We start from the raw sequence: 24,207 nt of genomic DNA, 5'->3' as shown, positions 1-24,207 counted from the left end.
AGTCAATTGCAAGTAGTTGTTTGAAAGTGATTTGTCGTTCTTATTCAAAAATAATGAATGCCTAAAAATGTTGGTTGCCAGGTGTAGTTTGTGTGTCGCTGCTCTTGAGTGAGATCCAACAAGCCCAGTTTTCATATTATGTCGTTTTCTCCTGCTGATTTTCACCTGTTTTGAAATATGTTTGTTGAAACATCGAGAACTTCCTCTAGTCTCCAGTGGTCTATCCAGGATAAATTTAATCCAATTTTGTTTGTCCCTCAAAAATCTTTTTAAACACATTTAGTGAATATAGCATTCTTCTTTCATATACGATGTCACTTCACATACTAGAAAAATAAGTCAAATAATAATAGAAAATGTGAAAAGGCCTGAAAACATATTGTAGTAATTGTAATGCTGAAAGTATTAATATATTGTTTTGTGTCGATGCAACAACTATACAACAAAGAAGATTTAGGATGATTACGTTTTATTTTAAAAAGTTGTGGACTGGTTTGATGCAAACCTACAAAGTTGGTGTGCATTCACACCAGCCCTGATTGGTCCACTTGAATCGAACTGTGGTTCTGTTGCCTACAAACTAGCTCATTTGGGGAGGTTTGAATGCATAATTGGACTCTAATGTGGACCAAAAAGCGACATCTGGTCCTGCCTAAAATCCTAGGTCTCACTCTGGTGTGGTACATATGTAAGCTTGGCACATATATATGTGAATGCCAAGTATGCAAGAGACTTCTGGAAAAGCAGGAAGCAGAATATAGTGCAGGGCTTTCTGGGTAAACAACCAAAACAAATGCAAGAATTTAGCGCTAGTAGGACAAATGGCTCATGGTGTTTTAAAAAAGAGACATTTTACACTGACAACACTCCATTTTCGCTTACATTTTGTGATGAAGGAAGTTGAGCTCAAGTCTTCCGCAGAGGTTTTCATGTTGTTTCCTTCAGTGATTCCTGGTGCAATGCCCCCACAGGGGTTGGGGTAAATGCATTTTGCAAAGGGTTTGTTTGACGGTGTGAAAGCAAATCACACCAGCTGAAAATGTAACAAATGTGACAATTTTGGTTTCCAATAAACCAAGCTGTAAAAACACTTTGGGTTGCACTATTTAGGGAGGTCAGAGAAAATGGCCTGAATACATATGCAAACTTTGCCACACAGATTTTCAGATTTTTTTTCCACAATCATGTGCTACTCTGTGTTAGTCTCTTCAATAAAATACATTACAAGTCAAAGCTGTGAAGGTGGAATTTAAAAACAAAGTAACAAAGACATCTGCCTCAACACAAGTTCAAGTCCGTCTATTTCACTCAAAGGTTTCACAAGCAGCCTTTTGTTGAGGGCCCCATTATCTGTGCAGCTGTAATGTTAAGCAGGGATGAATCACAGCTTCAAAAGCACAATGTTTAACCCTCATTTTCTTAAATTAAAGGCTTTTTCAATGCACAGCCCAGAATTGCCAGAATGACAGGAACAAAGTGTACCTTTAGTGTCCCGGGTGCAGCAGAGAGGGAGGAACATGTTGCTTTTTCTCTTTGCTCTTGCAACCAGTTCTGCTCTTTTTACTGCACAATATCAAATCATGTTTCTTTTTTTTTCTGATCTAGGTGGTATAGAAAAATGCATGGCTTCAATTTGATTTAAAAAATATATATTTAAGATGAATAAAAAGCTTCTCAAAATAATTTGACAATTTAATTTGACAGTTCATATGGCCAGCGATGCAAATTAAGAAAGATATCACATATAATTTGATATTTCTTTTCAAAACTGTAAGATTTAAGAATATTGCCAACACAGGGAAGGGTCATAATTCTTGTTTTAGCTTTTGTGAAAGATGTTGGAGCTGAAAAATAGAATCGGTTAATATTTTTTCTCATTACGAGAAAAGACTAGAACGCCTTTTCCGACAATAAAGCCAGAAATTACAACCACATTTTGGTGCTGCTTCATATCAACTAATGGCACAGAAAGGCCAACAGTTCTAAGCTTCAGACCTAAAACTAAATGTGTATGTACTGTCAGGGTGTGCAGACACAGGTTCCTGTATTTGAGTGAAACTAAAAAAAGGAATCAATCTAATATTTTGTTCTCGGTGAACCAGACAGACGGCAGGAGCACACAGAGAGCAGGTGCAGGTAAAACGTTCCCATACATCATACTATAATATTTCCCTTCCAACATGCATCACAGTTTGATGTATTTTTCCTTTCTGAATTAAGGTTTCTGAGACATCCCCAACCCCCCGAGCTAATAGATGAGGCTCAGGTTTTTATCTGGCCTAGATTATCTCCTCATGAGAAAATATGGTTGTTATCAGACTATTGTTTGCCTTGGACTGTTGCAGCCTCATTGGACAATAAAGTCTAAAGAACATCTTTTCTAAGAAATGGAGGAAGGAACACTTTAAACTTTTAAGAAGGTTTAAAATGTGAAATACAGAAAATGGAGGATCAGTTGGCAAACAAAAAGCCTCAAATATGGATAATTCCTGCAAGTTGTTTCCTTAAAGGTAATTATCATCTATAAAATTCAGTTTTTTGCAAACAGCTGTGAGTTTACTGTGAATACAAAAATGTACTGTTTGAAAACAAAACATTGTAAAAAGCCAGAGCAACTTTCAGGAAACGGCATTCTCTCAACACAGCTATGGTGTACCTCCATATGAAAATTTGTTACAATTTACATGTGAAGTGCTTTAATCAGTAAAGCTGATTTTGTCTTTTCTTCTTTTTTTTTTGTGGAAGTGCTGAAACAGGCTTCTGTCATTTCTTAAGCGAATATTACAACATAATAGTCCTTGACTCTTTGGTGCCGTCAGACTGGGCCGACCAGGGGTGGACTGCTACTGTCAACATGAGAGCGGAGCAGCTGTTCTTCAACTTCAGTTCCTCATCAATGAGGTAAGCCTGAATCTGTGAGAATGTATTCAAAAATTTATGATTTTTAGTCATTTTTTCTTACAAACATATGATACAAGCCGTGAGTCCTATTTGTCTTATCCATAAACCTCAAGGTGTGTGTGGACAGTATTCATTTTGTTGGCACACAAACGTGAGCAGAATACTTCAGGTGGGTTTGGTGTGAAACCTTATTAGAGAGCCTGAAAAAAGCATAATTTAGAAAAATGCTTCATTTGAAAGGAAATGTTGGTAATATTCGTTGATGAATAATAGCAATCCCTTTCACCACTGAGTTTCTGTTTTGCACAGCACTAGCATGAGTTTTTTTTTTGTTGTTTTTTTTCTTTTTACCATGCTGCATGAACAGATTCAAAATTTTGAATGTGACGCATCAGGTTCTTCAGTTGCCATTGAGTCTTTGGAGCCATAGTTTGACAGACGTATCTGGAATGTAAAATAAAAACGTCCTTGCTCTAAGCCAAGTTTATGCAGACGACATTTTAAGTGATAATTCATGAAACTGTTCTACAGATGAGCTGGTGTGGGATGATACATTCTACTGAGCTTGGTTTTGTTTTTGCAAAGCGCTGTTGCAATGTTATGAATGATGATGCGTTTTTCTTACAACTTATTTTCTTTTCTAGAAAAGGGCGTGGTGTACTAGCAGTAGATTCTTTAAATCCTTTAAGTTTAATGTTTCTTGGTTGTCCATCAGGCCACCACCTAAAACTTGTTGTGCTCCCCAGGAAACACCTGAACCATTTTTGCTTTGTTATCCAACTAAAAGTGTTTAAACACCACATGCATCAGTAGACAGTCATCCTGCCGTCGGTTCATAGCTGTTCTTCCATTTGGACCACTTTTGATGAACCTCATCCACTGCAGACTGGGAACACCACTTAAACACTGATGTTATAGAACGACTCTGATTCGTTCTTCTTCCAATCACAGTTTTGTACTCAAGCGTATATCCACCCCAGCAGGAGCAGGAATAAAGAGATAAATAGTGTTACTCACTTGCCTTGTGGGTAGTCACATTGTTATGCCAGATCTGTGTACAATGAACTAGCCTTCAAAAGAATCATATTGACAAACATTTGCTCAAAAGCAGAACAATCTGCCGTAAGCTCGTTAAGGACAATTCTTGTTCAGTAACAATCAGATTCTGGTTTGTACGTAAAATGTATCTCTATTTTTTTCTGCTTTTTCATTCTGCTGTAATCTTCACCCTTTCTTTATAGAGGGTATATTTTGCCTTCTCCTTCATCACTCACTGGCCTGCTTGTGATGCGTCTGTGGCAAATTGAAATGGATGGTAAAAGAAGAGAGAGTAGTTTGTGTGCTCTCTGACAGGTAGTGACTTTGGATGTGGGTGTGACATTGCGTGTGAAAATCTAAGCACTCAAGTCTGTGGAGAAGAGCAACGGAGCACGTCTTGTTGAAACAATGCACATAGACCAGCATTTTGGTCTCAGGTGGATTTAAGAAATGCTACCATATACACAAACTTTCCTTACCATGCTGTGTCATACTGTTTCCTTCCACCCAACTTTCTGTTAGGATAGAGCACACTGTGACCTTTAGAAGCTCTCTCTCAATCCATGAAGTCAGCCGTTTGACACAAGATGGTGTAGGCCATCATAAATACACATACAGTATATATAAGCTGTATAGTTTTCTGGTTTTGCTGCTCATTATAATATTGCTGTAAGCATACATGCACCATCCATGTAGCTGCTCACCTTTCTTTTTGTTGCCATCACAATAATTACACACTGGCAGTCAGGTAGATTGTGCCCTGTCAGCTGCTCATGTTCTTGTTCTCCTGCCTGACATATTTTCTTTGTGAGATGGTTTTGCACCTTCTTCAAATCCATACACTCTTGTCTTCTTTGCATAATGTGGTTATGGCTCACAGGAACATTTCAAAGATTAATTCTGAATATACTGATTAAATGTATTGAGACCGGGAATCGCTGAGAATCAATATGTTGGCTAAACATCTAAAAAGGAGTGCATTGAAACTAGAACTCTTTTCCAAAAGTAATTTGGATCATTCCTAATGTCGAACCACATTGCAGGATGTTGATTTGACTGTATGCATTCAAAATTTTCCTAAGAAAAGTACACCTCAAGCAGACCCTCAGCTATGCGGATAATGCCACTCGAAAGACATTTTCTCTCTGAAAGTTTGCACATCCATTTGACAAATCCATTTTGCCGTAATTGGAAATGACTAATTCCTTCAATGCAGAACAGCTTTAATCCAACCCCAGGGGAGCAATTACATGAGATGCAGAAAAGAAAATGAGTCGCTTTGAATGGAAAGCTGTTGGTAAGGTAAAGTTATACAAACAAGTTAATTTTCTGAACTTGCTAGCATCCAAATCATTCTGTATATAGAAAAAAGGGAAGGCTATTTTCTATAACCTTAGTTGTATTTCACAAAAATCTTTGAAAGAACTATGAACACCAGGAAAAAACAAAGTAAACAGTCAGGAGGGAAAGACGTTCAGTACTGTAGTAGTACTTGTATTTTTGGAGGATAGGTGTAAATAATCTTCTTAAAAACAATTTTAACAAGTTATTGTTAAACTTCTTTTCTGCTTCCCATACAATAATGGATTTGGAGAATCAGTGGGATATGTCACCAATGTGGAAATCAGTTGGAAGCAGTCCATGCAACATTACAGTCCTTAATCCTGTGATTAGGTTTGTAATCTAAAGCTAATTCTCCCTGGGCTCCAGTCTTTACGGCGATGCTCTGCAGGCACAGCCTCAGTGGGAATTCAACTGTAATCTCAATTTTCTTCAAATGTTGGGCTGACACCAGTGTTTTCTCCAGTATGATGTGTCATTTCACTTCTTTGCTTAGTGCAGATCCTGTAAATATTTGCTGGCCTAATTGCATTTTTTTTTTTTTTTACTCTTGAATGCAGTGGAGTCAAACAAATCCATGCCAGCTCCCAAAGGGAAATTTTTATTGTAATTGCAAATATAATATACATGATTAGAAGAAACAGGACAAGGAAACTGGATTGTGCATTTCCTCTGTAGAATTAAAAAGGAAATTAATGCAGAGTGGTATTACCTCCAACGTTCTTGATGTAGCAGAGCTGAAGGATGTGGCAGGTATTGCGGTCCATTATGCTGAGCAGCTTGGACACCACTCTTATTTATATAACCAGAACTACAGGTTGTGGGGGAGTACCAATGACAAAGCAAGCTGTTTTTGTCTGTTTGTTCTGTTTCTTTGAGCAACGATGCAGACCCAAAAGATTAGGGGTAAAAAATAAAAATAAAAATAAAAATCTCTCTACCGGGGACTGATAAGAGATGAGTTATAAAAAATAAAATAAAATAAAAGAAGACTCTGCTCTTTGCCTTCATGCTTCATATCTTGGCGATAACGTTTTCTTTTAAGATCAAATATGTGTTTTGATTCTTTTCATTCCCTCTAAAATGTGACTGACTGCAAAGTCATTTGAGTATTTCTGTAGCTGAAAGAACTCAAAGTTGTGCTGGATATCTTATTTCTGTGGTCTGAGGAGAAACTGTTGCATATGCGGTGCTGCTGTTTTCTCATTTGCACAACTTTTGGACACCACAAACTGTGATCTGTCAGAAAAACAATAATCTAGATGTTCTGGAGATACTAGCTGCATTATTTGGATCTTTTCTCATTGCAGGTTATATATATTATCTTAAAAAACACTAGAGTCACTGATCTTTAAATGTGCTGCACATTTCCTTAGTGTTACTTTTAGCATCCTGTAGCAGTCTTTTTTTGTTTGTTTGTTTTGAAAGGTGAGTGTGAATGAATTAACTATCATATAAAGCTAAACACCAACAACCTAAGCATGAGCTCTTGAAGCACAGTTTCTTTGTTTCATGTGAAAAATTTCAAAAGGAAAATTCTGGGAACCGTTTTTGCAAAACGAAATTTGGACAACACTGAGCTAGTAACAGTTACTGCTGGGTGTCATGCCATGCTCCATTATAGGGTTGGAGCTTGGAGCTGTGAATGACATCCAAAAAAATGTTAAAATTTGTTCCAGTTCCAGGTTTAAAGGCTGTCAGGATTTTCTGATATGATGTTTACTACCTGAGAAGAGAGCACTAAGTGATGATTTACTGTGATGCAAATCTAAATTAAAGGGGAATCTGTTTTTTTTTGTTTGTTTGTTTTTTACATTGTGGTAACCAGGAGTTTTTTATTGCTTTGTAGCTTTATTACATTTTGAGATCACAATCTTAGTGAATCATTAGTGTTTATGCAAAATTATCTTTTTGCATGTTTTTGCATTTCCATCTGATCTCTAATGCTTCTAGAAACAGTCCAAATGCTAAACATAAGGTATGCACCATCATAGTATCTATGGAGTCACAAACACTCATGTTGGCTACCTCTGCCAGCTATCAATCTGTCTCATCAGTTTTCTTTAGGTGGTCAGCGGAGCAAAGTTCAAACAGGGACCCTCAAATCCAGGGCTTGAGGTCCGGTTTTCTGCAGCTTTTAGATGTGCCCCTGGTTCAGCTTTCTTAAATCAAATGGCTTAATTAGCTCCTCAGTATGCAGTCAAGTTCTCCAGAGTCCTGCTAATGACCTCATTATAGGACTCAGGTTTGTTGAAGCTGAGACCCATCTAGAAGTTGTAAGACCCCTGGATTCTAGATTCCTGTTCTTTTACAGGTTTTGGAGTTGTTTAGAAGTAACCCCAAGAGACCAACAATCAGATACCAACTCAAGGTTGCATAGATACTCAACCTGGGTTGGAGCAATCAAATGGATACATATTTAACAATGGTGAACGTTTAGATGGCTGGTAGTTACTGACACAGCATTGCATCCCATAAATACAAACATTTCCAGCTTTAGCTTAAATCTTTAAACTGGGCTAAACATCATGTCCATCTGACATCCTTTCACCTTGAGGATTTCTTCACTTTTCCACTTATATCAAAGTAGCATTGTGTCTACTACAATTATTGGAATTATTACTCATAATGACTAACAGAACCTCACTTCAAGCAAACCAAATTCTTTCATAAGTCAAATTTCTTTTCTGCTAAAATGTCTTCTCTTTTTCTTTCAGGGGGCGCTGGTCACAGCCTGTGCAGACGACACACTACACCTGTGGAATCTGCGCCAGAGACGACCGGCAGTCTTGCATTCACTCAAATTCAACAGAGAGAGGTACGCAAAAATTCAGCTGGATTGACAGACACCTGATCTGCACACACAGATACCAACACTGAGTGAACACACACGCCACACCTTACACTTTGTGAAAAAGGAACGTACCTGTCTGAGTAATTCAGTCCAGTGGCCAAAGACTTCTTCTGATCTGACTCCCATTACACAGCTGACCTGTCCGTACCCATCATGCTGTACCAGAAGATTATTCTACCAGTCTTGCTGCTGTGGCCAAATGAATGATTTTAGGTTTGACTCTATGAGAGATATGGCCCATACAGGTATGGTAGTGACAAAACCCCAGAGTTGTTTTTGCATTTTAACCCTGGAACCACATGAAACCATTTTTACCTGAGTGCTGCACACTGCCTTCATGTAGGAGAGATTGTAGAGCAAAAACCAAACAAAAAAATATATATTGGTAATGGCAGCCTGGTCATTCTGTGCATGGTGGTGCATGACTTCAATTTGATTTATTATTAAGGGTCAAATGTGCAACTTTGTAAACGTGGTGGTTCTGCCAGGGATTTTTTTTCGCTGTGTGATGGAACTGAGTGGCTTTCTCCTCCTACAGAGGAGCAAAGTTTTGCCCTAAAGTTCCTGTAAGAGTTTATTTCAGATGCTGTTATGCCTGATATCTCTGCAGGGTCATGAGGGTAATAGAGAGAGGATGTTGCTGCTGTGTTACTTTTACCCAAGATATAAGGTTACACATGTAATGCTAAAATACAAAACCATTGCAGAATCCTTACAGATTAGTCAAAACGATCAAAACCTTTTTATGATTTAAATTTAAAGAAGGCATACAAGTAAAGCTTTTACTGTGACCTACTTTGTTTGTCTTTAAATAACTTTGGTTTTTCTTCATCTGAGATGAAGTTTCTAAAACCTGCTCACCTTGCATCTAAAGCAAACGTGTCTTTCAAGATTTAAATGTCAAACCTCCTCTCACCTTCTGAATATGAAGTATCCTCTCATGTGAAAGTCAATATGCACGGGATTTAATCCCTGATTTTTTTTTTTATGAGTCAGTCAATTTATAGCAGCTTAATGTGAGCACTCTCCGCCTTCACCTTACGGTAGCAGCCTGGTCTCTGTTCCCACTGTTAAACATTAACTCAATTCTCTTTTCATAATCTTTTATCATCCAAGGTTTTCATCTACAAACATAAAATTAACCCACTTGAAACTACAAAACATCCAACAGCCTCCAATTATCAAGCTGTTCTCATTGTTTTGTGTAAGCGTTTTACGGTCTCCTAAATATCATAATAGGACGGCACAATAAAAATAAAAACTGTTCAGCCTGTCGTTTAGTCCATGGAGGGTCTGGTTTAGGTCTTCTTGGGTGAATATCAACTCTGATCCTAAAGGCCACACTACCCTAGGTGTCAAATTGACATTGACCAATTTGTGATAATCCATGATCTTATTTGAAAGTTCTTTACTCAAAAATTTGGTAGAAGTTTATATAAATTAGATTTATTGGAAAGAAAAGTGTGGAATTGGTGGCAATGCTTTGCAGGGAAGCTGAGGTGAAAAACAGAATTAATTGGTAACTTTATGCTACAGCCTTCACAACCAGTAAAACCACAAGGAGCTTAAAAGTAAAAGTAAAGACTTAGAAGGAGAAGGATAACGGGGAAGAAAATGTGTAGATGGTGAGGAAACGGCTTTGGACGTACCGACACCGGAGCGTTGTTGGAGGATGACCGGTGAAGCTGCAAAAAGATTACAGGGTAGTCTTGATCTGGTGAAAGAGGAACCGATGAAATGGGTTATGAAACATGTTTACTTAACCAAGCTAAAAAAGCAACTCAGTTATGCAGGAAAATGTTGGTGATAACATTCTGGGATAGTGCAGCTTTTATGCACTAATGTTGTTGTTTTTTTCTGACTTTTTTCAGTTCCAGAGACCTTTTGATGTCTTTGAAATGCTGCTGTATGTCCTTGTGTCAGAGGAAAGGACATTTAATGAAAATGGTGCTGAATTTGTCGAACAGTGGATGCAATTTTTTTTTCAACAGAGTGCAGGGTCACAAAGTCACTGTGGGTGTTGAATTTCTTTCAGCAAAGAAATCTGCTCTCAAAATCCAATAACTCTTAACAGCAGTTTGCTGATTATTGGAATTATTTTAAAATAGGTGACCTTTAGAAAGATGTGCTGCAAAAATTTTTTAGCATTGAGCAAAGAAAATGAATGGCCAACATATTCAGTGGGTTTTTTTTCCCAGTGTTTTTTGTACTTATTTGTGGCTTTTTTTATTTTTATTTTACCAAATTCCCAACCTGGACACACAACAGAATATGTTATAGGTCAACAGAGAACAAAATATGAAACTTTTTCATTCTGAAAGTCAACCAACTTTCTCACTGAGTAGTTCTCTCCTGGATAGACACATCCATTTTCAGTTCATGACGCCACTTTCATGATGCTCTTGAAGACTGTGACTGTGTTGAGAGTCAAAGTCATTACTGACTCTGCCAACAGTGCTTACAGGGGTGCAATGGTTCATGTTTTCATACCTAACCGTCATGGTCCATAAATTACCCAAGCATATCTGAATTTTCTATCTTTGATAGATTGTCTAAATCTATCTTCATACCTTCATACCTTATTATGAAGGTAGAGAAATAACATTTCTAAAGTTCTCAACAATAACAGCGATGCAAAAATAACTCATAATGATGACATGCATTATGAGTTATTTTTGTGATTAGCAGTCCACAAACTTTTTCTGGCACTACAGCATAATATGTGGAAGTATGGCAAGCCATTGCATCATATATTTTTTTCAATTTCCAATGCTAAATAGGTAGCATATCTCTGTTATTAGATCATAAGGCAACACCTATAATTTGGTCTATGCTTTTTTTTCTGTTCTACAAAAACATCACATTAAAATTGAGGTAATCAATATTTGTGTGTACTATGACACCTCTATTTGAAAGGTAACCGGGGCATGGCTTTTTAGGAAGTACAGTACAAGGAAGCTGGTCAGAGTTGATGGGAAGATGACTTGAGCCAAATAATCAGCAATCCTTCAGGAAAACATGCTATTGGCTGCAAAAATTTGAAACTTGGTCAGAGAATAACCTTCCATGAAGATAATGGCAAGTCCAGATTAAAAGATGAATGGCGAGGATCTGCTTTAATTTGTGAAAAACAATTTAGGGATCATCTGTGTAGATATGTAATACATATAAGCTACCTTCTCTAATACAGTGGTAAATATTTTCTGAAGTGATTTCCATCAAATCAGACGTCTTTGACCTGGCTCTGGTGCAAAATGGTAGGAGGCAGAGCCACTTGCTCACAGCGGAGGTGCACTGAATCACCATCTAAGACAAAAGAAGGGAAAAGGCATCATGAGTCACCCACTAGAGGCAGAGCAGCGCCTCTCCAGTTAGCTCTGTGTCTCTGGGCTGAACCTCTGACAATTAGCACCCTAGCACCCTACTGGGACCCAAAACAATAATGTCTGAAGAATTGTTTTGTGACAACTGTCTGCCAGCAGCTTGTGCCTGGCAATCTCCAGTGACTGGCATGCTGCTGTCAAAAAAAAAAAAGAAAACGCAACTGAGCACAATCCACACAAAATTGACTTTTGCAATACATGACACACAGGACAGTTTCTATTGTGTTCCTCTCGGCAAAAATGAGCTGTTTTAGCTGATGTAGTCATCATCATGGCACATGTCTGTTGGTTAATGATACAGTAAGTCTTTGTGGGATTCCTTTAGCAGTTGTCACAAGTCACGCAGAGCAGATGGCAAGGTTGCCAATTCCCTGGGTGATGCAACCAAACCACTTAATCTCTACATCTGTTTACTCCATTAAGGGTATTTGCTTCTCAACTGGTCTCACAGAGCCTAGTCAAAAGGCAGCTGTCTTCTTTGGTTGTTATTAACCCAGTTGTGGTACCTTGTTCCTCTACTTTGTGTCTTTTACTAGCACAAGTGAGTTGCTTGATATTTTGGATTATTATCTTACTGAAAGTTTCAGTGATGACCCATTTTCAGTTTTCTTCAAGATAACACCATTTTTTTTTTAACTTAAAATCTATTCTAACAAAATGTCCAAGTTTGTTGGAAGAGACGCATCATCACATCTCTCCCACAGTACTTTACAATGACCAACTGCCACTTTTTCACATGTACCTTGAGTGTGTGTTAATGAAACCTTCAGCCTTTAGTGTGTTTTCTGATATACCAGCGTATTAGAAAAACAGATCATTATGTAATACTAAATATATGAAAAATTCAGGTTTGATTTCTCAGAAATTGTGTGTATATGTCTATGCTAGTACAATAAAACATTTTGGAGGTGTTACACAGTGAGGACAACATTGTAGGAGAGTTAATGATCTATGTGGTTAACTATAGGATGTAGTGAACAGAGCCAACAAGGCCTCACCTGAACCCACAGCCAAGGTGAGAACCATAGAAATGTTATTTATATTAATATTGTTCCCATTCCAAGGTAAATGCCTGTTTATTTGCCACGTTAGAAACAGTAAAGTTTAAAAGTCTTGATACTTTTGGAAGTGTCCCCTCTGGCTTGTTTTTATGTAACAGGATTACTCAAAATAATTCAAGAACACCATGAAAAATCTTTTTAAAGTAAGTAAGAAATTTGTATTTTCTAGAAGGCATAAGATTGTCTAATCCTCTGTTTTGTAAAAGGAAATTCTGCTCCCCCCCCCTGCCAGTTCTGATATTGTCATCACCTTAAGCTCCTAAAATCCTTATTGAATTGTCTGCCATCTCATTTGTCTTTTATCAAATAATCCGACTGCTCACAGGGTGAGTGGATGTTGGGCTGAAGCCCAATGAGCATCCCTCCCACCCCCTTTCTGCTTCCACACGCACGTACATGCACACACACACACACACACACTCCACCCCTAGGCTTCTGTAAAGTAATCAGCATAGACATGTATAACGGTCTGCTGATCTTTTTTTTATATGGGGAAGATGATACAACTCATTGGCAGAATAACTGTTTTATCAACTCTGTTTAATAAACATAGTAATCAAAAACATAAGCAACAAAGGCCTGTGTCTGACTTTATATGATCCCAATAGAATGTATATGGAAGTCATGATGCAAAACCCATGACTGCAGGTTTCCAAATTATCATAGACCACTGGGATCCATTATAACTGACTGAGGGCAATTGTCAAAGTAAACATGGGGAGGAAAGTTCTGGCCTTTGCAAAATCCTATATTTCCAAACTCCATCCTCATGGTGAAACATGTTGACGGCATCATGCTGTTGGAATATCGATGCTTCTTTTTAATGGGGACAGGTAAGCTGGTGAGAGCCAGAGGGAAGATATATGAAAGAAGAAAGATAACCTGTTGGAGGCTGTGAAATACTTAAACCCGGGTGACGGTTCACACTTACTTCACCTATGGAGCCACAGCTACATTAGTGATTGTTATAAGAGCTAAACCCATTGAAATGGTCAAATATTTGTGAAGTCTATTTCTTTTTAAATCTAAAACTAAACTCTTTGAGAAAATTACTTGTGGAGCAGTTGGTGTCTCTGAAATGAAGAGTAACATACAATTTTAACAAATGCATGTAGAGAGGTGCATGTAACGTATAAATGTTGAAAGACTGTACTGCTTTTATGGCATAAGACATCCTCAGTAGGAGTGACAACATATAGAGGAGGAAAAGCAGCGTCTGGCAATGAAACTTGTATTCTAAATAAAACCTTGATACAGAATGACTCATGGTTTGGCTTGTGGAAATGAGTCATCGTAAGATGTGTTTGAATGATATAGGTAAAGTTAAGTTTAACTTTTTTTAATTCAGTAGTTGTTTCTTTGATTAAATAGACCTAGAGGTTTGGCAACTTTTTTTGGTTTGTTTGTTTTGTTCCTTTGTTCAAGCTTGTAGCTTTGAGCTCCAGAATTGTGCATCCTTGACTGAAATCAGGAAATTTGAGGGGGGGAAAAAAAGCATGGAAGACAAAAACTGCCAGCACAAGGTCACTGAAAAGGCAGGTGAAAGATACCATTTAATGATGTCCAGCTGGAAATGTCAAACTCTGGCATCAGTGTAGCATACACCAGGACTAAAGTAGTGAATTGAGAAGTCTCCAGCTCAAGTCTGAGTTCGTTTAGTGCAGATCAGCTAACATGTTGTACAGACAAAAGACACTTGTACTGCATTTGTACTTTCACAGAATTCAGCAACAGTTCCTTCCCAGATGGTCTTTGTAGAAAATGTGCTCAGTCACTTCTTTTGTTTTTAATCCAACAAAAAACTAAACAGATTTTTAATTGCATGGTTTTTTTTAATGGTTTTTAAAAAATGTTTAATCTACTTTGAAAATAATGAAAGTGATAATAATTTACCTTTAAAGGCTGATTTGTTTAATTTAGTTTTTATTTGAAAGGAAATGGGTTAAACTTGCTTTTTTGTGGGTTCTTATAGATGTAATTACAATAAAGACCAACAAAACTGGACCAGTAAAAACTACTGTCAGTCATGTTATTGACTTACAGACTTTTACCCTTCTGTCTGATTTTCTGACCCTTGGTCAATGTCCCACCCTTTGTTCCCCAGGATCACCTTTTGCCACCTGCCCTTTCAGAGTAAATGGCTGTACGTGGGGACGGAGCGTGGAAACACACACATCGTCAACATTGAGTCTTTTATTTTGTCTGGATATGTCATCATGTGGAACAAGGCCATAGAACTGTAAGTATCAAGCGTTTCAAACACCACCGTTAACGGTGATAACATTGTTATTATGGTGTCAGCAGAGATTTTTTAATTGTTAGGATAATGATACATGTGGAGCTGGAGACAGTAATGGTTAAGGTGGTTTGTTGGTTGCTAAGTATTGATTGTAAATGACAATATTTTTGCTTTTGGCTTTAAAAAAAAAACAGGCAGCCATTCAAGACCTTTAAATTTAGCTAAATTGCTGTTGAGCATCTTGTGACATAAAATTACTTTTTAAAATTAGGAGCTGTTACTGGTGACTGCATACTGGGCAGTTAAGTGACCACACAGAGTTATGAAAATAATTATTAAAAATAGCAGTTATAATATTAACCTCTTTTTCTAACTCATCTCACTTTACATATCTCATACACCCACAGAATAAGTACACCATGAATATACAAACCAGCCTAAAGTGCACTCATTATTAAGTACATTTTTCTTAAACTAATATTTAATAATCTTGTGAGTCATCGTTACTTAAAATGCAAGGGTTTACTCATCTGACATTTACTTTTGTTTGTGTACGGCTGGCTGTGCAGACTGGCAGCCTACATGCAGTAAGCTGCAGATTGACAACTAAAAGCACAAGAAAACAACTGGCGCTCAGTTGCATTGTACGCCCATTTTTTTCTTGGCTTCACCCACCTATGTGCCACTCTTCTGGTGTTACCCTGACAAGTCACCCTGCCGCAGTGTCAGTCATAAGTCTTTTTACAAACCATGTTGTATGTCAGCCCAAACTAAAGTGAGCAGTTTTAACACTGATGTGTTTGTGTGGGAGGCCTGACTGCCAATCAGTTTGCAGGGCTGGGGTGTTAGACGCCGAGTGTTGTTAATCTGTTCTTTTGTAGATCTGGAAGAAACAAAGCAAAAATAATTTCTTTTCAAACAGTTCAAGTTTGTGGTTGGATGACTGACCCCATCAGGATTTTCTGTCCCTGGCCATAATTAAGTCGAGTCAAGTTTATTTGTATAGTACAAAACATTTTATTTTTAATTCAGATATATGTATTAAGAAACCTTGAACCATTATCTTAATGCTTTATGATTATGCACAACTTTGCATTATTAAAAAAAAATCAGTTAAAAAAATTATGTTTATGGTTGTAATATGATGTGAAAAAGTTCAAGGTGTGCAATTACTTATTTTGCAATAAGTAATTGCAAAATTACTTATTGCAAAATAAGTAATTTTGCAATACTTTGGTGGTTTAAAAAAAACTTTAAACCACCAGCTATCAAAATACTCAGTAAGGCGTTGTTCAACTGTGGGGATGCAAACATATTTAACGATTATGGACACATCATAAATAAATAAAAACCCAAAGACAGTTTTTAAAGAACAACAGATTTGACAATGTCACTAGTTTGTTTATTGTTCCTCATGAGGCAGCAGGGCATTCATCCACCTCAGTGGAGAATCATTTTCTCTTTATTAAACATAAACTAATCTATTCTATATTTTACATTTCCCAGCACTTTCTAAGCTAGAGTTCATGAGAAGTATAACCAGAAGATAATCATTCTTCTCCTATCAGTATACAGAGGGACTTGGGAAATTCATTGTTTGTAATGGAACGCTTTCCACAGAACATGAATAAGGATGAGCCAGGGCTTTGTGTTTTTTCAACTGTGGATCATTTAGTGAGCAGGAGAGAAATTGTTCAGACTTTTTCAAATAAGTGTGAGTAACATGTACATGTTACTCACACTTTTGTGTGTTGTCTGTGCGCTCGGAGTGTTTGTTTGTGTAACACCCGTTCACAGATGGATTAATTTAATTCAAACTGAAGTGTGCACTCTTGAAAAGAGTCTGTTATAGCAACAATCCAACAGGGACTGCGGCGCCAAAATGGGAGGACCTGGCTCTCATTGAAATTCAAATAGCTTTGCAACATATTTAATGCCCAATTTCATCTCCAGGAAATTCGTTCCAAAATGAGATGTAAAAAATTAGATGCGGGGAGGAATGGGAGAACACAGCAGCTCACTCGGCTACATGTTATAGATCCTAATAATAAGTGGAATTGTGTTTACGCCTTGCATTGTGTAATCAACACTGGCATGTCTAGCTTTGTGCTGCAAGGATAGTGAAAACAAACAATAGGCTTTCAGCAACTTCCTGATGCTGTAATAAAGAGAAAGAAAGTGGTCATGCCACATAAAATATAATTCATGTCAGGTTGAGGGTGTAGAAAGATTACTGTCTTGACTGGGTTTTTAAAGATAAAGCGTCAAATCATGCACTTTGCAAAGGTCTAAGTACATTTCTTTTTGCATCAATTCTTATGAAAAAGTATGATGTCTGTCATTTTTTTCTGTGATGTTTTGAGTTGAGTTTAATGGTTATTATTCTACCACGACTTCCTGCACAGTGACTGTCTAACGCTATTCTTTTTACAAAATCCCTCTCAATCTAAATAAATCAAAACATCTATAACCATAAACAGTGTTTTCCTCTAAAATAAATGATCTATTTTCAGCCATTTCATCCAAATCTGAATGCTTTAGATATACGTCACATGCTGGGCAACCTGAAGCGAAGCCTTCTCACATGGGATATAAAATAAATATATGTGGTTGTGTGAATGTATTGTGTTCTTGACATGTTTGCTGCTGACTATTTCCTGCCCTGTCTAGCTCCCTTTCAGCTGTCATTTTGATTATTTACCCTCATCTAACCATGATTGGTTGCCATGGTTCCGCCGGACCTGGTGGAGATAAACATGTCCTTGCATGACATTTGTTTGAAAATAATTGAATACTTACAATATCTATTTAAATCCACTCCTTTCCTCTCACTTTCCAGCATGTGCTGGGGCATGCTTTATTTCCATTTTTTGATTCCCAAGGCCACAAAATGCTGCATTGTTTAACAGTTGCTGGTTTCTTTGGCAACACCATTTCTCAACAGACACTGGGACACCAGCAGCGTTCTTAAAAGCTTTTAGGAGGACTGATATGGTAATCTGTTCATTAGACAAAGCCATCTGGACAAATTTAGTTCTTACACAATACATTGCCAGAAATTAAATCAAAATTTTAAATTTTTATGTTAATTTATTCTATTTAAGGCTTCTGGCTATGCAGTACGACGAGTCAGAAGGCTGGCTGGTTAAACAAGGTGTCAAAAAGTATAAACGGACATTTCTGTGGTTAAGAATCAGTCAGTAAGTCAGTCAGTAAATTAATTTAAATTTATTTGAAGAGAACATTTTATTCAAATGAGTGTAAGACATGAGTTTTGTATGTATTATAAAGATACTGACATCCTATTCGCACACATGGAATCACCAAGTTAAGCACATTTGAAACAAAAATCAAAAAAGTAAAATACTAGACAAGTTGTGACAACACAATAAAATGAAACATGGAAATGTGAAAACAAAAACATTAAAAAGACCAAACTAAATGTAAAATAACCATTACAAAATAGATCATAATATTTAACTTGTAAAGGCTGATAAATAATAAGTTATTTATCAGCTAAAAAATTTATTATTTATTATGCTATTAATTGAGCATATAAGGCTCAATTAAAAACGTAACTAATATATGTTAAAGTTCATCTATAATACAGTAGCTTCATTAGCTGGTTGTTTCATGTTTTTTTATATATCTTTAACTAGGGGATTTTAGAGATTATTTTTAATTGGGTACATGGAGGAATTATTGTGGCCTTAGATCCTCTCCACTTCTGAAAACAAACATAACAAAACAATTACAAATTAATGTTGGAGCTTAGCAATACTGTCTCATGCTGAAATTAAATGAGTGTTGACAACCAAAGCCACTATGTAACATTTAATTGTTTTCATTAATTTATGTGATAAACTTTAGCTGGGAAAAAAAGGAAAATCACTCCTGTGTATGTTGAGGTACCATCACATCATGGCCTTCAGTTTATGTTATGATTTTTCATACAATAAACCGCTACTCTTTTCCTACGCTTTGAACCATGCGGCTTATAGCCCGGTGCGGCTTTTCTGTGATTTTTTTTCTTCAACCGCCAGGGGGCGCATGAGCAGGAAGTGAATCATTGGAAGTCAACATTGGAAATCAAAGAAGAGAGTGCTGATTTTCATTTAGAACAAGCACATGCTAGGATCGGGCACAACGATGTTTTCAAACTCATACCCCCCTCATCATGGGAACAACACGAAGAAGTTCATATGATGCCGCTTTTAAGTTGAAGGCTATCGATCTGGCAGTACAGGAGGGGAAATAGAGCCACTGCATGTAAGTTTGGCGTGAACGAACCCATGGTTCGGCGTTGGCAATGTAAGGCTGCGTCCTTAATAGCAGATTTATTAAGGACGCAGCCCTCCGCTTTGCAGCCCTCTGCTGCATCCTTGTGGAAAACCGAGAGCAGCGGAGATACCACAGGCTTATAGCCCAGTGCGGCTTTAGATATGTAGTTTAAACTTTGTGGGTGTAGCTTATAGTGAGGTGCGCTCTATAGTCTGGAAAATACGGTACCCCTCCCATTGTCAAGGCACTCCACAGGGTGCCGTCAGATGAGACAATTCCTGTAATAAACAGCAATAGTTGGTTGCAGGGCCCAATTATATATTAAGTAGTGACAAAGTGTTATACATATAAAAATATATTAATTTAAGAAATAAAAAAGGAAAATTTTAAGAAAAAGGGTGAAAAATTAAAAAAGTGAAATGAAAGGAGGACACTCGCAGAACTAAAAACCTGTAAAACGAATGCTTGTTGTTACTCTGAAATCATAAATTGTGACTTCTAAATCAGAATTGCCAACCTGAACAACTCCTGAAGTCTGAGGTTTGGTTTGGACAGTTAGCAGACCTTGAACTGCCTAAGTTATGTAGGTAAGATGAACAAAAACAACACTTGTTCACTTATTCTTCAAATGGCCCCAATGCCAGCAAACTCTGCAAGTGAGCAGAGAGATTACCTTTTACAAAGATGTTTGTTTTGTTCCTGTATGACAGACACTTGCTGAGCTAGCAAACTGAAGAGTAGCAAAAATATCTGTTATAAAGCATTTCTACTGTCTCAGTGTCCTCTTATCAGATGAAGTGGGCCAGTATGCTTTGACTTAAAAGTGTTTTTCAAAGTAAGTTATTTGCTTGTATCACTTACAGTAATTAGCCTGAATGCTGACCACAACAATTAGCAAATCCCATTGGTTTTCTCACGTACAGCTGCACCATGGCTGAGGCAGAAGTGACAGTCTGAATGCACTAAGGGAGATGAACAGGGGCAAGTGTGATGGATACTAAATGGAAGCAGGTGTGGGGGTAAAAATGCAGAACAATGGAAACAAAGTCAGTAACAGAGCAAACAAAGTTAAAACACCAAAGGAACTAAGCACAAACTATGAGGACTATTTCAGTCCCCCAGATTGAGAAGATTCCCCTTAAATGTCTACATTTAAAACTCCATGATCACATCAGGATTCACACACACCTACATGATTAAAGACTCTTGTCTGTTAGAGCCAAATCAACATGTTTTTAAAGAAATTCTCAACCTTTTAGCCTGTTGTTTATCCTCTTCATAGTTGTATTCAGCAAGCATTTTTTCATAAATCTAATCTTTTTTTTTTTTATCTTTTGGCTTATTATCTGCTGCTTTACTTTTGTACAAATTTCAAAGCTTGGCCTTGGCAGTTGTCGGAAAAAACTTAATCACAAAGTCACTAATTTCTTGGCAACCCACCTGAAATTCTCATATCCGACTCTTCAGTGTGAAGGCTTTCAGCAGCCAAAGAGCACAGCCTTCTGTATACAAAAGCAAGCATTAGTCCTGAGTCATGGCCATGGAAAATCCAATAAGTACAGAGAACATTTTTTCCTCTGCGTCAATATTTTTTCATAAATAAACTCTAAGATAACTTTGTATCATCAGTTGACCCTAATGGATGTCTATCTGTGAGCAGGTAGTTATGGCAGGTGATTTACTTAGCCTTTATGAAAAGGTGTAGATCAGTATATAGTAAGTATTTCAATTTATGTGTTTTTGTTGTGGAGCACTTGTGTAGTGGGATTATGAGCAAATAGTTAATTTAATGTAAACTCAGTACTTTTCCTCTTAAGGCCTTGGAAGTTTGTCAGAGATTGTTGGTGAAAAACAATATGAAGACTAAATAACTGATAGAACTGAGATAAAATTGTGGAGAAAGCAGAAAAAAAATCCATAGAGATTTTCTAACTATCATCAGAAAGATTGAATAGGTCTATGGTAAGAGATGGTCATTCACCTACACTGGTGAGCATTAATCAAAGAAGCAGCCAAATGGTCGGTTACTCTGAAGGACCGTTTCAACAGACTGGGTAGATTTGTTGACGGGTAAACCAAGTACTTGCATTTTAAAGATCTCACCTTTATGTAAAATTCATAAGCAAAAAGCTGCTGTTGAAAGGCTATAAAAAGACCCAGTTGCAGCTCTCCACAAGCAATGAGGGGCTCGTGAAAATCATGTGAAAGAAGGTTCTCTGATCAGAAAAGGCTAAAACGGACCGTCATCTAACATCTACAGCTCTTTGTTTGGTGGAAAACCAACATTTTAGCCTACCCTGAACGCGCCATCTGCACTGTGAAACATGGCGGTGTCGGCGCAGTATTATAGGTTTGCTTTTTTAGCAGGGACAGACAAGCTGCTCAGAGTAGATGGGGATTTGTGTGGAGCTGAACAAAGAGAAATCCTGGGAGAAAACCTGTTAGATGCAGCAAAAAAAGAGACTTGACTGGGTTGAGGTTCACCTACCAGCAGGACAGTAATACTAAACATGCAGCTAAAGTCGTGACATTGTTTGTTTCCTGATGCTCTCCAAAATCTTCTGAGGCCTTTGCACATTAGCTTTAGCTTTTTATACATACAGGTCACTCTTTGCTGCTAAACAGGGCTGAATACACATGCACCAATCCATTTTCTTTCAGTTTTTTTGTTGTAAAATATCGACTATGTTCCTTCTACTTTACAACTACATGCTTGTTAATGTTGGTCACTCACATTAGATCCCAATAAAATACTCTAATATATCTGATTGTAATGTAACAATATGGGAAAAAGCCAAAGGTCTCCTTATACGCTTGCAAGGAAATGTACGTTTAGTTAATTATGCAAAGTGCCCCAATTTAGATCAGTGTATAAAGTGGTACAATTATTATTAGGTTAAATATACCAAATCTTGGTGCATCATTTTTGTATTTCAGACAGTATAATGGGAACCAGAACATAGGTGTAAATGGTTCCTAGATTGCATGTCACTGTGCAGCTTTCATTGGCACGTAATAAAAAGAAATGCACTCTGGAAAGCACATTACATGTATTACTGCACAAAAGGGTAATTTACTAAATGTAGCTGTCAGCTGGATTTTTATTACAAGAAAATTACAGTTATAACACACCACCTTTTAAAGTGCATATGTGCTCCCCTCGCTGCTTTTTTTCTCTCAGTGCTCTCTAAATATCAGTAATTTTTTATTTATTTATTTTTTTCCCCAGAGAATGCCTATGAATGTCATAGTTTTTAGCAGCAATAGTTTTTACCTCATTTTTAGCAACCACTTGTACTCCAGCTTGTATAGGTAAAAGAAAAAAAAAATGCAAACATAATTACTTGATTCTGGGGGGGGAGGGGGAACGTTATCCTGTAATGTTGTTTTTGCAGCACTACAGAAGATGTCTGTGTTTCATACATCATCTTTCTTCTCATCTTAGATCAACTAAAACTCACCCAGGTCCTGTAGTTCATCTGAGTGACAGCCCAAAGGACGAAGGCAAGGTGAGTAGGTGGACAACAGAAAATCAGCAACATCTTCTGGTTTCTTTTACTCAAACTCTTGGTGGCTCCTTCCTTCTCCCACTGCTACACTCTTTGTTAAACTTCTCTTAACCCCACATCCCCTGGTATGCCTTTTATTTCGACTTTTGTGTTTGCTCTCTTCTTTTTCCTCTCGTCTTATAACTTATGCTCACAGAAGAATAGAAGTGCAAAGAATGCGTGGCTTTACCTGCTTGAGCAGATTTGTATTTCAATCCTAATTAAGGAGGACTGCAGAGTGTCATGCGGGGTAGTTTTTACAGAAAGTTTGCAGCATATTAAGTTCTACAATAAACTTAGAATAATTTGGATACAGGCAGACTTAACAAGGTGCGTTTCTGCATTCAGAAAATGTATCCACATTACAATAACACTGCAGTTAAATCTCTCTCTATATAATTATATATATATATACACACACACACATATATAGATATATTCATGCTGCTTGACCTGATGCACCAGATGGTTAGTCACTGAGAACCATCTGGAAAGATTTTGCTGTGAACTGCTTAGAAAAGAGCAGGCATGTCCAAGAAAACACTGGGCAGGTGATTGGATTTAGAGAGAAAACATGTTTTCTACCAAGAAAAGCAGCCTGGCTGTTCTTTCCTCCTCCATTCAAGATGCATAGCTGTGATTTATCTGACACTCACCTCCGTAGGGGCCGGGCGTCTGAGCTGGACTCCAAGAAATTAAACTTTTATAATAAATATGCAATTTAGGTTCAAAACAAAATTTAAACATGTTATTTGTTGTGCTGTGTTAATATGTGATTGCTTTATTTTTTTTTCATTTTGAATGATAGCTTGAGCTTCTTATTTACTCCATAACAATAGGTGTTGGATTAAAGTCTTGCCCAGATGCAATCTTTCAATAAAATCCTACAACCAAAGAAGTACTTAAAGATAAATTCTAAATTCTTAATTTGGTCAAGTATTGTGCTCAGAAATGTAATTTTACATTCCACAAAGGTGTTTCTTAGTTATTCATGGCCCAATGGGAAACTATGCGATAAAATAAGTTTCGCAGTATCAGGTTATTTGCTCAATAACTTAAAGCATAAATATGTAAAATGATCTAAATCCTTTTATTTACAATAGAAAATCAACATCTATTCCTGCTTTTTTCTATTTTTCTTCATTGCATCAGATAACAGCAGTCATTTATGGTTACCTCTCCTGTAGAATTGGTCTACCATGTATTTGTTTGACAGTAAATATTCTTATTCTTCTATTTAATATAAAAATATAATTTCTGTCTCTTTATGGTTCCCACTGTTTCTTTGCTCTCTGGTTTGCAGAATTTGTCCACTTGCTATTGGTATGCTAAAGCAGCACTTCAGATTTTACAGTGAACATCTGTTACAAAAAGTACAACCTTTAAAATGACCTTCTGTTTTTGTTTAGTCACCTTAAATTGAATGCATTTCTTGTGACTGAGATAGATTTACCTCTATTAGATGTCCGTAGATAATTAATTTTATTATTTGAATTGCTTCTCAAGTACATGAAACAGCTCATTCACCTGCATTCACTTACTGTTTGTATCTGTCCCCATC

General features: G+C 37.1%; 1 protein-coding gene across 1 annotated transcript in view; it reads left to right on the top strand.

Annotated features, from left to right (window-relative positions):
- Positions 1-22,733, top strand: part of LOC103150637 (syntaxin-binding protein 5-like) — an 81,603-nt gene extending 58,870 nt beyond the window's left edge. Inside the window, exons 3-6 of the mRNA XM_016680848.1 lie at positions 2,820-2,901; positions 7,998-8,098; positions 14,683-14,817; positions 22,544-22,733. Of these exons, the coding sequence (XP_016536334.1) occupies positions 2,820-2,901; positions 7,998-8,098; positions 14,683-14,817; positions 22,544-22,718 (493 nt within the window). The 3' untranslated portion in view covers positions 22,719-22,733. The remainder of the gene's footprint in view (positions 1-2,819; positions 2,902-7,997; positions 8,099-14,682; positions 14,818-22,543) is intronic.
- Positions 22,734-24,207: the final 1,474 nt, after the last annotated feature.

This window comes from Poecilia formosa, unplaced genomic scaffold (genome assembly GCF_000485575.1).
Source record: "Poecilia formosa unplaced genomic scaffold, Poecilia_formosa-5.1.2 Scaffold259, whole genome shotgun sequence".
In the NCBI taxonomy this organism is placed as follows: domain Eukaryota; kingdom Metazoa; phylum Chordata; class Actinopteri; order Cyprinodontiformes; family Poeciliidae; genus Poecilia; species Poecilia formosa.
Note: the sequence above shows the minus strand (reverse complement) of the source record. Positions and strands in the feature narration are given on the sequence as shown.